The sequence below is a fragment of the Spermophilus citellus genome (genome assembly GCF_964194105.1).
Source record: "Spermophilus citellus genome assembly, chromosome: 1".
In the NCBI taxonomy this organism is placed as follows: Eukaryota; Metazoa; Chordata; class Mammalia; order Rodentia; family Sciuridae; genus Spermophilus; species Spermophilus citellus.
The window spans coordinates 134,570,600-134,585,199 of NC_138182.1; the positions used below are offsets into that span (position 1 = coordinate 134,570,600).

The 14,600-nt window shown below is 39.3% G+C and overlaps 1 protein-coding gene across 8 annotated transcripts in view; it reads left to right on the forward strand.

The window, feature by feature from the left end:
- EBF1 (EBF transcription factor 1) overlaps positions 1-14,600 on the forward strand; it is a 396,117-nt gene that overhangs the window by 345,866 nt on the left and 35,651 nt on the right. For all 8 annotated transcript variants that reach the window (XM_081303910.1, XM_081303909.1, XM_081303907.1 and 5 more), the window contains one exon: positions 8,441-8,529. In XM_081303910.1, coding sequence (XP_081160036.1) covers positions 8,441-8,529 — 89 coding nt within the window. The remainder of the gene's footprint in view (positions 1-8,440; positions 8,530-14,600) is intronic.

Consider the following 14,600-nt stretch of genomic DNA (forward strand, 5'->3'; position numbering starts at 1 on the left):
GTTAAATCAATGCGGTTTATCGCCTGCCTATTCCCGGCAATTGCTGTTCTAAGCTCATTCTGAACACACGCCGGATGATAAAAGTATGGTGTCTCTGCCCTTGCTGGGGTGGGACGGTAAGAAAACATGTTTATCAGACAGGTCGGGTGATTCTACCCCCTTGGTAACACTTATTGTCAAAGATCTTTGGGAAGAAATCTGCAGAACAATTATAGAAGTAATATTGCTCTTGTTGTATCTGAAGATCTGTCAGTAGGGAAGAAAATTATGGATTTATCCTTAAATGTTAATAGAGACAGTATGTTGCCTTCAATGCTTAAACACCATCATCTATTACATGGTGAAAAGCATCCTTCTTTTTTCCCGTAAAAGAGTGAATCTAGCTTTGAAACCTAATCATAAAACCATCCAAATATGTTTTTAAAAATTTTAAATGAAAAAGATTGAGAGGCCAAAAAAAAAAAAAAAATCATGAGAATGGCACTTCTGTTTGCTTGAGGAACTCAATTTTAGTTTTAAACTTTGGTCAATAACAGGGGCAACTTTTCTCTTCAACTTGATTGCTATTAGGGAGCAGTGCAGTTTCTCCTTATTCTTGACAGCTCACCTACTTCCTGTTTTAGACAGTGTAACCCTCCGGGGTAAGAATGGGGTCTGTTGATGAGGGGATGCTCCACTTTTGCTGAGAACTTCTCAACAAGACCCTTCTAGAAAATACCAAGTGTTTGTGGTATGAAATAACTTGATTTAACATATCGTAATGTCATTATGTGTCTCTTCTTCCCAAAACACAAATCAGCCTTTGAGAACTCCTTATAAGATATAAGGAGGACTTGATTAGACAGAAACCAAAGTTTTTTGATGCTTTATGGGGCAAGTTTAAAATTTCAGGGTGGCTTCCCTGAAACATTTGTGTTTGCTGATGTGGTGAGTTTTAAGTAAAGAAATCAAGACCTCAATCAACTTATCCATCAGTATGGAGTCAGGATTCTGGGTGTAAAGATTCCTGTGAGTGCTAGAATTTTGTTTCACAGATATTTAGTGAAAAAGGAGCAATTTAACTGTTTTGACAGGAGGACTTGTCCATACTCTGTAAATTGAGGTTCATCAATACTCAAAAGAGTCAAGTTTGGAATAGTAAGAAAAGTCCTGTAAAGAAGAAAAAGAAAAAAGAAAAAAAAAAACTGTGCAACATCCTGTGTCGCAGTTTCACACCTTTGAATTAGAAGTAGTGATTTTTAACATTTATGTCAAGGGTATACTGTAGGAATCCATGAGATAATGTCTAAAAAAACACTTTGATATTACTAGGGAAAGAGTCATATATAACCTCAGGATATATTTGAAATGACACCTCTACAAGGAATCATTGTGATCATTAAGATTCACTAAAAGTCTTCAGAGGTCCTTATAAGTTAGAGAAGAATTGAGTTCAAGTGCAGAATCTTAAAAAAAAAAGTCTTCTTTTGCAGATAACTTTAAAAGTCACCCACTGAAGTATAAACTGGAATAAATTTTATGGAAGATAGTTCAGAAATCTATGTGTAAAAAGTGTTGAAATGAGCATATCGTTTTATTCAGGAATTTATTCTGAATGTTAATTATTATATTTTAGCACTTTTGAAGTTCATGAAAACTTGGGCAAAAAAACATTATAGGTTCCCATTAATAGGGAATTTGCTATGTAACTGGCCATTCATATAATAGAGTGTACTAAAACCAATTAAAAAAAATGAGGTGGGCATAAACATGCATATAATCTATATTTATCCAAAACAGTATTGAGAAAATATATGAGAGCTCACATAACTTACTAAAATATAAATAGTGCTTATACACAAGTAGGGATATTTTGAAACTTCCCTCCCCTTTTTTGTTTTTTGAATTTTTTATACAGTAAGAATGTATTGCTTATAGATTCAGGAAAACAATGAACATTTCCATTTTTCAAAACAAAAGCAAGTCACTCCTCATTCTTTCTTTTTTTTGTGATTGCTTTTGCTTCTTGAAGGGTTATTTATTTCCTAACACACACAAGTCCTTCCATTCCGATACAGTCCTCAGGGTCCTTCTTCTGTCTCTGAGAGCCCTGGCATGTGGTTGTCCCAGGCTAGTGGTTTGGCTTTGCTCTTGTCCCAGCTTCTCTCCTCCTAAGGAGGACTTAGCCACACCCACAACTAATAATTTCTGATTCTGCATATAGAGGGAGGTTTTTACTCCTTTGCTTGATTTTTGAATCTCAAAGTTGTTGCCACATATCAAGAGGTCTGAGAACTATAAGTGAGAAGTCAGGGCTCGTTCAAAGGCAGCTTGGAAATTTCCTTTGGCTCCCATATTGGTTAATTCTGTTCATATTAATGTCCTCTGGACACCCTTCTCCTCTAAGTCCACAGCTTTCTGAAATTCAATCAACCTGCTCCTAAAGCTCTGCTGAGTCTGGGGGGCTCCTGAGGGGGGCCCCCTGGCTCTAACAGCATTTCATGCTGAAAGCAGGGGCTCCACTTGCAAGAGATGTGGGTGTAGGCTTCTTAGGGAGGGTACCCCTTCCACAGAAGGGGCGACCTGGTGTGTTGCACATGCACAAAACATCTAGATGAGTAATGAGATACCCAAATGGCTGGAAGTGCAACAGATTTCTTCGTTAACCATATTTCTGGCTCTTGTTTATGTTTCTGGTTTGATTTTTCCGTTTATATATTTTAAAGTCAAGTCTTAAAGATAGGTTCGTGAAGATAACTTGCTGTTTTATTGTTTACCTCTGGTTGTTAATTTAGTGACTGAGGGGAAAAATGGGGCCATTATGGAGCCCAAAGCCTCTGCCTAACACATATGTAATAACTCTCATGCCCAGAATGGATCTGCCTTGCAGGGGAATGCTCGGCTGTTACTCCTTTAGTTCAAATATAGAGTAGTCACCAGGGAAGCTTGGAGACCCAGGTGCTAGTTTTATCATTGCCGCTGCTATGAGGTTTTATTTATTACTTGGCATGGAGTCTGCATATTTGTTTGGACATTAAATGGCAATAGAATATAAATATTACCTTCCTAATATCTGCATTTCTTTTTATTCCCAGTCAGAATGACATCATGTCACACAACCATTAAAAAAAGGAAATTAAAACCCCAGAAATATGTTAAAGCACCACAGTGAGTCGCTAAGCTATAAAAATGGGAACTCTGCAAGTTTGAGCTGGAAGGGGACCCGGGGCACTTTTTCCTGGTGTTTGGGAACTTAGCTCTCCAGCTTCTTATTTCCATTGTTTCCAAGAATAAGTATTCAAGAAGTTGAGGAGGACAGAAGGGAGGAGTGATTTCTTTACAAGGAAGCTCTGAACAGACAAAATCAATTTTCATAACTGAGAATGTATCTGTGTTGACTATAGGATTTTAATTTGCAAATAAATCCCCCCCTAAAGAATTTTCTTTACTTGACGTGTTTGCGAAGTGAATTTTCTTTAAAACCCAAAAAGGACTCATGAAAATTGGGTCAGAATTTACTCATTACTAGATGTTTTAAATTGAATTTGGTAATCTCATGATTGGCATTAGGCATTAAATCTAGTTGTGTTATCTAAATTTTCTTTGCGTATAGCATTTCATGCTGCATGAACATTTGGACATTGTAGAAATAGTTTTGTATAATCAGAGCTTTTCTGTTCTGGCCAGCACCTGGGTTAAAGCCTATGAGAAAGGCATAACAGAGATTGGTTCGGAGTGGAAAGTTACTGGGTTCCTTTAGGGAATTCTGAGATGAGGAGCTTTGGAAGGCACCTAAAGTCAGTTATAAGCAGTCCCAATGCAGTCAGATGAAATGGTTTGATTTTTTTTTAACCAGTTAATTAACTTTTTTTTTTCCCAAAAGAAATAGCTTTGATGCAGTTAGATGCCAACCCTGGGAGTGTAGCACATACATCCTAGCACTGTCCCTATCCCAGTATAGCATAAAGCTGTAGCCCAGTGAACTCTCCTCAATCTTGGCTGAAGCATCTGTCCCTGCAAGCTTGCTCTCCTGTTGAGGAGCATCTGATCTTGCTTATAATGTGTTTGCAGAAAAGTATAAGGCTTGCACACATATGTTGAGAACAGCTCTCTCAGACCCTACCAAGCTAATTCAGTAAATATCTACCAGTGAATAAGTTTGAAGGGGTCAGTGGAATACATTTTGAATTCAATTGTCTGTGGTTCCCAGATAGCTTGATCGTTGTTTAAATTCATGTTCCCTTAAAATCTCATGTAAACCTAGTGAAGCTTTGTTAGAAGAACAAGCAGAGATTATAGCTGAGGAAGACAAGATGGTGGACTTTTGGGTGGACTTCCTAGCAGGACAGGAAGCCTGGCTGGGCATCTGCTCTGGGCTCCAACTCTGCAGTGGAAGTATTTCAGCCATCCTTTGAGGTTGAATTAGGCCACTTTTAAGGGCTTTTTATACTGGGTTTGAACCTAGGGTTGCTTTACCGCTGAATTAAAGGCTTATGATGTTGGGACACATAACAGCTAGTTCCCACAAATGCACAGTAGTAGGTACTACAGGTGATTATTGAATAAATGGATAATCCAGTGTCTTTGGGAGTTTTAAATGCATGCCTTGGTGCCATTGTATTCTGAGTATTTAAATATCAAGTCTTTTCTATTTGGTATAAAAGATTGTTGAGAACCTCTGAGCCTGCCTTCTTCTGTTCATCTCAAACTGCTTCAGGATGATACCGTCTCCAGAGCTGGTGGAGGAAGTGTTTGAAAGTACCAGCCTCACAAGCTGTTTTGATTATTCCACTGCTTTTGAAGTTTACAATTTCATCTGTTTTTTTTTTAACCTAAGATGTTCATGCTTCTTTATTTGTGGTTAATTACACTCAATTAGGTTCTTTCTTTCTCTACCAGATTCTTGGAATTGTCCAAAGTTTGAAGGGAAAAAAATTGATTAATCCCCTTTCTACGGGGTCCCCGGAGCCCTGTGCTTGAGTACAATGAGGTCACTTTGTTGAAGAATTAACTTTATATTACATTCTTGCAGAGTAGATGTATGTCCCTAAGGTACGACTAGTCCACTGATGAAATAAATATACCATTCTTTATGATTCCTCCCCATTACCCTCTGCTGAGTTTCAGAGAGTTTATGAATAGTCACATATTTATACAACTGGCCAAGAGTATACTACTTATTTTTCTTATGGTCTGTAATAACCTATGCAAGGTTATTAAAGGGTATACAGACCCCTTTTAAGACACAGTTTCTTATGTCATTACTTTATACAAGCAGGTCAAATTCCATCTCAGCAACAATCTCTTGCTTTTAACCTTTTTTTTCTGATTATAAAACTAATATATGTTCATTGTGCAAAACAGAAAATGCACAGCACAGAGAGGAGGAGGGAAAGCACTTTGAGACCCAGGACTTAGAAACTACTTAAAAACAACTAATGTTCAGCAGTTTCCACACTGGCACTGTGGAATGTTCATTAACAAAGTAACCGTAACGTATATATGTCCCTGAAATTTACTTTTTAACCTAGCAATACTTATATGGCAGTAAATAATATTTTCTCCCATGATGCTGAGGACTGTATATAATATTCCATTCCATTCTGTTGCATTATGTTCTATTACATCATATTCTACTCCATCATGTTCTGTTCTGCCTCATATTTTATTCCATCCCCTTTCCAAGATATTTAATCATTTTCAGGGGGAGAGTAGTGTGTGTGTGTGTGTGTGTGTGTGTGTGTGTGTGTGTGTTCTTAATGAGTGACAACCTTTATTAGCTGGCCCCTCCCACTCAGCAATTGGTTTAATTATTTTCTCTAGTCAATGCAATCACAGAAATCTTCAGGTTCCTTTGAATTGAGAACACTGTGCTTTGTCTCGAATATCTTTAGTGTTAGTGTTGTCTGCAGCATGGGACAATCCCATTGTCATATTCAGTATCGGAATTGAATGCAGTTCTTCAACATACTTAAAAATATGAGCAGAAAGCAAATCATAAAGGCATGAGAAATAAATTAGAAGCCTTTGTCTCGCTATTTAAAATATCTTCTCTTTTCTAGCATGCTTCCATAAAGTAGATGCTTATTTTTCTTTGAATAATGAGTTTAATATGTCTAATTCAATTACTCTTTGTGCCAGCAGAATGGCCTCTCCTCAACTATTCAGCTATTAGTTCCATATGATATTTGAATTGATTCCTTTAATTGCTGATACTAAGTGCCAGTCATTCTGTGTGAGGTGGACTTATACGCAGAAAATCCCATCCTTCCCCCAATAGATCAGCCTTTCAATTAACAGCCACGAGCTTCTAGACACAATTGAAATTCATTTTGAAAACGATAGAAGGAGTGGGTCAGCCATTCAAATTTTATTGGTGGCTTAAGGTGAAAAAATAAAGCCAAGATTGGAATTCTTAAGATGCTAAATTATGTTTTTCTGGATACTAAAATTATACATTTCGTTGTCTAAAGCTGTTATTTATGATAAAACATTTGGGTTGGCAATTAGCATTATGAGTGGAGGATGGATATGATAAATAACTTAAACCTTGGTGCTCGTTCCTGTCTCTTGTGCATTTCTTGATTAAATACTACAGTTTTTTACGAGTAACAGCTTCCCCGCATAACAAGTTCTGTGGCTTTTTCTCTACAAGTCTAATTTGAAAAAAAGGATTCTTCTCAAGGGTTTAGAAAGTAATTCATAAAATAGGAGGAATAATAAATATTGTGCCTTAATCCTATACTAGTAGAGAGAGGTTTGCTACACCTGGGTGTAATTTTAGTTAATTTCCACAAGAGACAGGTTGAAAGTTTACTGTTTGGAGAGGGAGGAGGGTTGGCTGAATCTCATACTTGCAAAAATGATTACATTATCCTAAATGAAAATGCAACTCTATTAACTACTTCAATAAGCATTGCATCTGGGAAAAAATCTTTTTAATAAAAAGTTATTTGAAGTTCACTCCAACTTAAAATATACAAGTGAGGAAAAAGTACTTACTCTGATTTATGTGTCTTTTGGAGGTGTAATTATTGGCTTTTTACTCACCTATGTAAAACAATGTACTTTTGTAAATGGATTTCTGGCCACTTTATGCAGCCTTTTTTTTTTCTTCTTTTTTTTCTTACATAAAAAGTAAGCACTGTCAATCAAGGAATTTTAAGGTTTATTTCCTCTTTAGAAATGATTGATAGCCTTTTAGATTTACAAGTTGACAAGTTAAAGGGTTCTATTGGTATAATTATGTACTAAATTCACAGTCTTTCAATTTAAATGTCCTTTTAAAACCACAAGATTATCATACCTGTATTTTGAAAAGTGGGCCAGTCAGTTTGGGTTGGTATACAAATTGCTTCCATTAGCCTTGGGACCTATTTGAATTTAATACAGTTTTTTTTTTTATTTTTTTTAAGTTGTAGTAGTAGGAATCTTACTCTTAAAATTTAGGTTAATGGAAATGCATTTTAAGCATATGCTAACTTGTTTTTTAATGTATAGCTAAATGTCAGAACTATAAAGACAGTCCTTTTATTCAGTAAGGAAGAAAATATACAGTTGAATACTTTGGTTCACTGAAAAAAAAAAAGAAATTTTTAAAAACCTACCCACTCATTACTTAGAGGGTACTAGGAGTAGAAATAAGAGACGGAACTGCCATCTTTTTATCTTCTCAGATGAGATAGGTCAAATGTAGTCCCCAATGCAGTGAGGAATTTGGAAGACAATAGGCCAGATTCACTTTGTATTGTGTTTAATTCAGGAGACTGTAGTCAATAGGGGCACAAAGGGGCCTGTTGTCTACAAATCTTATTACAGTTTGCTCTTCTTTTAATCTAAGAATTGTTCTTGGAATCTCAGCTACTCTTAAGTTAATTCCAATACTGGCAAATGGCCTGTCATTTTGGTTGTGAAGGTTTGGAAGCAAGAGCATGTTCCTTCCATATCTCTCCCTTCGCAGACCCTATCAAGGGTCTTAGAAGACCCACTACTCTCCTACACCCTTGTGTCCCCACCCACCCCCTAGTGCACAGAAGGGGCTGAGATACTGTACCAACTGAGGTCTGTAAGAGATTGTGCAGCCAGGCTGATGCTATTCATTCTGCTGTTTACAATGTGTAGTAACCCCAGACAGGTCATTGACCTGAGCTTCTGAACTGAACCAATCCTAAAACCTCACCTCAAATACCACCTACTTTCTCTTTATGATAATGGAAGGAGTATAGAATTGGCCAGATCAGGGTTCAAGACCTGCAGAAGTGTTCTTTTGGGAAAGACACTCCACAGAGGTAGATGGTGGAAATTGCTCCACAAAGATCATCCATCTGATTGTTATATGATTTAATTCAAGAGTATCAATTAAATTTTTTACTTTCCGGTTATTTCCACACCATCTGTGTTGCAAATCATGTTCTGTTTTATTTCCTGAAAATGTTCTAATGGTGTGACTTTTTATCCGCAGCACTCAATGAACCCACCATTGATTACGGCTTCCAGAGGTTACAGAAGGTCATTCCTCGGCACCCTGGTGACCCTGAGCGCTTGCCAAAGGTCAGGAAACCTCCTCTTTGGGTTATGGGTTCTGAAAAGTTGGATTCCAGTGAGTGGCATAAACAAACAAACAAACAAACAAAAACTCTCCCAAGGATTAAAATTAGTTCATAGATTATTTGCTCATATTTTTGTGCTTTGTGGATTTGGTGCTAACAGGAAAACAATGATAAATGTAGCACTATGTGCCCATGCAATGATATGCTTATTTTAATATATATTATGTCCTTTCATCCTCTCAAGAACCCTCTGATGTTGGTACTATTACCTCTCACTTCTATTTTAAGGAAGAAAGTTTACCCAAGATCCTGCAGCATTTAAATTGCTAAACTATGATTCACACCCACAAGCCTGGTTCCAGACTTTGGGCTGAAGAAATGCTCTATCACCTTATTTCTCAAAAGAAACCAACACCAAATTTTTACCATGAGGATCTGTGTTCTTCCTAGTGAGGGTAAAAGAGCTCCAAAGAAAAAATGTTGGGAGATCTTAAAGCTGGACAAAAAAACCTGCCCTCTGTGGCATTTTGCCTACTTGGGAAATAAAGCACAAAGATGTGAGAAATTCAGCAAAAGTTCAAGACAGAGTAGTAGATGTCATACCATGATACGTTGCTATTGTCAATGCAGAAAAAAATGAATTGGCCTCTATTGACAATTGTGTCCCTGTTGCAAAAGTTGGGGGTATTCCTGTTTCTGTACTGAGAAGTTGGGCCTTGTGTGGGAGGGATTTACAAATACAACTGCTCAGAATGAAAAGAATGGGTACATTTCATGAAAATGTAAAGTTCTGCAAGGACTCAGAGGAGACAACAGTTAAGTGCTAAAGAAATGGAAAATTAGTGGAGCTGCCCCTCACTGTGTACTGATGGCACAGGGAAGTCCCATTTGTGACACAGGTGAAAAAGATCAAACTGGATGGAGGAGTGGAGAAGCCCTTTGCTTGCCACCATCACTCTAGAAATGTGGCACTTCTTGGTCAATGTATCCTTGTTAAACTCTTGGAACAAGGATGCTGGCTCTTTAGTTCAGTAAAGCTCCTAAATCCTCATTGCCTATCCTACCCGTATGCTGGCTGCACTTGGAGGCAAAGCCACCTGTCAGAACAGATCCTGACCAGCATTCACCTGCCCCTCAGAACTAGGTGCAGACATGGGAGGGCAGGGTGAGCAGAGGTGTACCTGGCCAAAGTTGGAAGGATGGAGACTGGCAGAGTGTCTTGTCTTCGACCTCCACCTCATGGGGAGAAGGACTCAGCTTTTGGGCTCAGCCTTCAGCTTTCTGGCAAAGTTTACCAAGGTGAACTTTACCAAAGTGCTATTCACTTGGGTAAAAACTTTTTGAAAGGGCTTCTCCCAGGGAAGGAATCATATGATGTGTCCACATGTTCACATCTTTGTCTATGAAAGTGGCCCTCCCTTCCCTCTCCACCTGAATTAACTAGTCTGCTCATAATAGCGAATGGCAGCCTCCTACCACAGCATAGATGTTCCATGGAGAGGTTTATCTTCAGGTGCCTGTGTCTGGCAAGAACATGGCTCCCAGGCATTTCCTGAGGTGGTAATGTAGGACAATAACATACATAATCTGTCTACCCAATGGTCAGTGCCTTGGCTGTCATAGTGGCTGAACAGGGACAAAGGCACAATGTCAGTTTCTTTCCATTGTTTTTATTTGGGAAACACCCTCACTCCATGGTTAGCATTTGATCTGGGTCCTCTGGAAGAGCTGAGGGCATAAACATCAGGGTCATGTTGGACAAGGTGGAACTCAGAGCTTGGCTACTTGCTTTCTAGGCACCCAGGGTTAAATTTTTTTACCTTTCTTTGCCTTCATTTCCTCACCTGTCAAATGGGGATGGTGTGATCTCCTGCCTTGTCAGATTATTTTAAGCACTTACTTAGCACTCAACAGAAAATAGCTAGGATTATTTGCCAGTCAAGTAGAACTCTTGCTTCTGAGAGCTCTTCTACCCAATCTCTGCAGAGCAGGAGCTTAAATTCTTTGAGCAGTTGATTATTTTGTGATTTATCTTCTGTGCCTCAGTTTCTTCCTCTAAACATGGTAATCATAATCATGCGAACTTCATAGGATCTCATAAGGATAAAAAGAGGCAATCCCACACATCCTATCAATTAGAGTATTGGCCCTATAGTTGCCACTCTAAAAATATGTATTGAAAAAAAAAATGTATTGAAAGGAGACAAATCTGGTTTAATGGTTGAGTTCTAAAGAAGTCAGAAAGAATTTTTTTTTTTTTTAAAAATAGATAGTTTAGTAAGGAAAGAGGAGATACAGGAATATGGGGTTGAGTTTTGTGTACTTACTTTTGAAAACATTTTTATAGTTGCACATCATGTTCAGAAATGTTGGACAAATAGCATAGGCACATGACACTTCGTCCCTGGTGGCCTGATGGTGAAGTGCTCAGCCCTTTTTTCCTGGGTTTGGGAAGAGTAATCAAGGACACAATGGATTTGTGTGTTAAGGAAACACTCCGCAGCTTGCATCTAGCCGCTTGACCATGCAAGGACTGTGGCCAGAGCCTACCCCAGGAAGCTCTCAGTGTGACTCAGAGCAGAGAAGCTGTCTTCTTGGCTCCAAATGTAAAGGTGGAGCAAGAGTTCAAGGGCAGGGTCAGGAAGTGGCGGATGGAGCCAGCACAAGGTATTCCTGTGGACTTGGGAGATTTATACTCCCACTGTCCATTGTTAGGGGGACAAAAATGGGCCCCGCCTTTCTCAGAATCCTGGTCAGTGTTTGTCAAACAGGAGTGTTTCAGTGAGCCATGGACCACACACCTTAAAAAACAAACTCCACTTTATTAAACCCATGTGTTTGTGAATAGACAAAGCTAGATTCATACAACCACCCACATATTCTGTCAAATGAAACTGCGCCAAAGACCAAGCAGACAGCTCTCTATAATAATATGCCTTTGTATACAGGCTTGTGCTTTTTCAAAGAACTCGGGCATGCTTTGTTTTATTGGAGCCCCTCTTTTGAGAAAAAAATAGAAGAGCAGACATCATCCCCATTTACCAAATGAGGAAACAGGAGCATGCGGAGACCTTTTCTGTAAATTATTTTGTCTTCGAAAGTCACCATCAGCGATAGTTGCTGTACACACATATTTAAAATACTATAATCATGCTTACCCTGGATGGGTTTTTTTGGGTTTCCTTTTTCATGTGCACATGGAGAAGGGCGGGTTAAGGTTTTCAAATCATGGCATTCTGTTTTGTTTCACCCAGACTTGCCTTCTTCTCTGGTTCCTGGCATGTGACTTTGGGGTCATGTTTGACTTTTCTTACAATATAGAGGTGAGGGGGATGGGGATATTGGTCCATCCGAAACTGTGAGATGCTGATGGCTGCGGTGATGCAATTCAGAAGTGTTGAGCAAGGAGCTCTGGGTTTTGAAGGCCAGAGGCATCTCTGTTCAGTTGACCAGCCGTCCTCATAAGTGGTCTCTGAGCCTGAGCTCTCAGGCAATGAGAGTGAACCTCGAGATTACCCAGCATTCCGTGTGTTAGCTGGGAATCTTGGGTTTGTTTACTTCATGCTTATTTTGAGCCTAGCATTGCTTTATCAAGGCTTTTGCAGAGCATAGAGGCCAAGAGAGTGGGCTCTTGAGCCAGACAGCTGCAGATTTTGGAAAGCAAATGCGTGCAACTCCCAAACCTCAGTTTCTCCTCTGTAAAGCTGCCCCATAACATTGTTTTGAGGAGCCAAAGAGAAAATGTATGCAAAGAGCCCAAGGACCTGGTCTGACTCTTAGCTTGTCCTCTCTCTGGCTTTGACAATGTAATAGCAAGTCTCCAGACCTCTTGGCTGCTCTGATCTCCTCTGTGGAATTGCCCACCACACTGAATTCCCATTTTTGCTTCAGATTCCATAATCTACACCTGGAGGTGATTAGCTTCCCTCACCTCTTCCTCCCCAGCCCTACCTCCCATTCTATTTAGAGTCTCGGCAGTTTCTGTCATCCCTCCATGGAGAGGGACTGGCATGGGAACCTACCCAGGTCAAAGATATTTTTCTCCAAGAACTGGTTCGTCTTTTAGAGAAAATAAAGCAGTTTGAACAATGTAACAAAGGCTGTATTTGTGTATTTTGCTTTATGGAGCTGAAAATATCTGGTAAATTGATCCAGTGGGAGTAATAAATACACATTACTTTATCTTGTTCTTCATGTCCTATACCCCTGAGCCTTGATAGAACAACACCACTTAATAGACTTAAAAAAGAGTAATTATACTCATTGGTTGTGTGATTTTTCAGCCCTTCCAGCCCTGCCTGACCTTCTAATTTAGCTCACCGTGTCTAACTAATGCATTTATATTCATCTTTTATGAAGCATACATGGTACAGAATTGACTGGAGAGTCTTTCTCAAGCTGTCCTCCCAGGTCCCCAATTTGGTTAGTAGTAAGGAGACTGGGAGCTATCCATCTCTATATGTCCCCATGCAGAGATAACACAGATATGGGACTCGAAGCATTTTTTATCCTTTATGAAACATAATAAAAAGTATTTATTACAGTTTTACTTTAAAGCTTTTATACATTCTAGCATTATTTACAGCTAAATATGCAGGCAAAAGATGCGAGTGTTTTAAAAATGATTACTGTTAATGTTTCTGCTTGTCAGAAGTGCTTAAATTTTCCTGCACTTTGTCTAAAAACTTGGTACTGTTGCCTTTTAAGAACAACACATTTAAAAGATCTTGCAAGTCAGATTTGCAAACACTGCTGACAGTTCGTGATGAATGATATTGCAAAATTTGCAAGATGTTTGTCATTTCGCACAGCCGACATATTAAGGAACAGGATTAAGAAACTCGAAACCCCTACGGAAAACAACCATCCCAAACAAACCCCAGCCAAACCTTGAACCCAGAAAGCACACCAGAATCTCTCACCCGGGTTTTCTCTCCCAACTTCCCTCTCAGCTAGTGGAACCCAATTGTTCTCAGTGCATTTTCTCTCACCATATGGTCTCCTCATTACCATACACTAAGAGTCCATATGGGAAACTTGTGAAATGAACTGTATTCATTTTAACTGCCAGATGAGCAGCCTTTTGCTTTGCAAGCCTTGCTTAAGTCATCTGCTGTCTTCATGTTGTTATGGCAACACGGCACCAATAAAAAATTCTAATCTACTGTAAGTGATCACAGTATTTTAAGTGCTTGCCTGTAACTGCCCTCAAAGGGGCAGAGGCAGGAGGGCTTCTATTTATCCAAGGAGCTAAGGGTTGTTGCTCATTCCAGCAGGTGTCAGAGAAGAAGCTGGTGAGATGGGGGTGGGCGGGGATTGGATGTGGATTGTCAGGGAGGAAGATTGCAGAGGGACAGATTGCAGGAAGGATGGATTGTAGGCCCATTGGGTGGGTCAGAAAGCACACTGAATGTCAAACACCTTAGTCGCTCTGGCAGACCCGCCACTCTGCAGGTGACACAGAGCCCGCCATGAATAAAACTCAAGGTTGGGGACCCCCGAGGCAGCGAGTGCTCATAGTAGCCTCTCCTTCACTGACATTCGCAAACCTCAGTCGCCATGAAGCTGCTGTAGATGGGAATTAGTCATTTCAAACACCAGGCTAATTAAGAGTCCCTTAAAGTAATGGAAGAAGGCAGCAACATCCTTAACTATAAATCATTTTCACCTCCGCGGGCCACATGATATGTTGCCTTTCTGTCGCTCTATCTGTATTGAAAGTGAATGTTTATAGTCTCAGTTCATCAGTTCACATTAGCCTCATGCTGAATATTTAAACACAGAACAATTTGAACACACCATGAAGGAAGACAGTGACTGCACTTTCATTTGGAACAGCAAGGGCTCATCTAATAATAATTTAGTAAATCAGCCATTTAGTGGCTCAGTTGTGCGCTGCATCGTGCCAAATATTATTCAGTTCAACTGTACACTTGCAAAATTGAAATTCAGACTCCACTCACAGGTACTGTTTTTGCTGTGAGGAGAGACGGGACCCAAAATCACCTTCCCTAAAGAGCGTTCGTGTTTAGCGATTTATCATAAATACAGAGCTGGGGCAAAATAAAACCA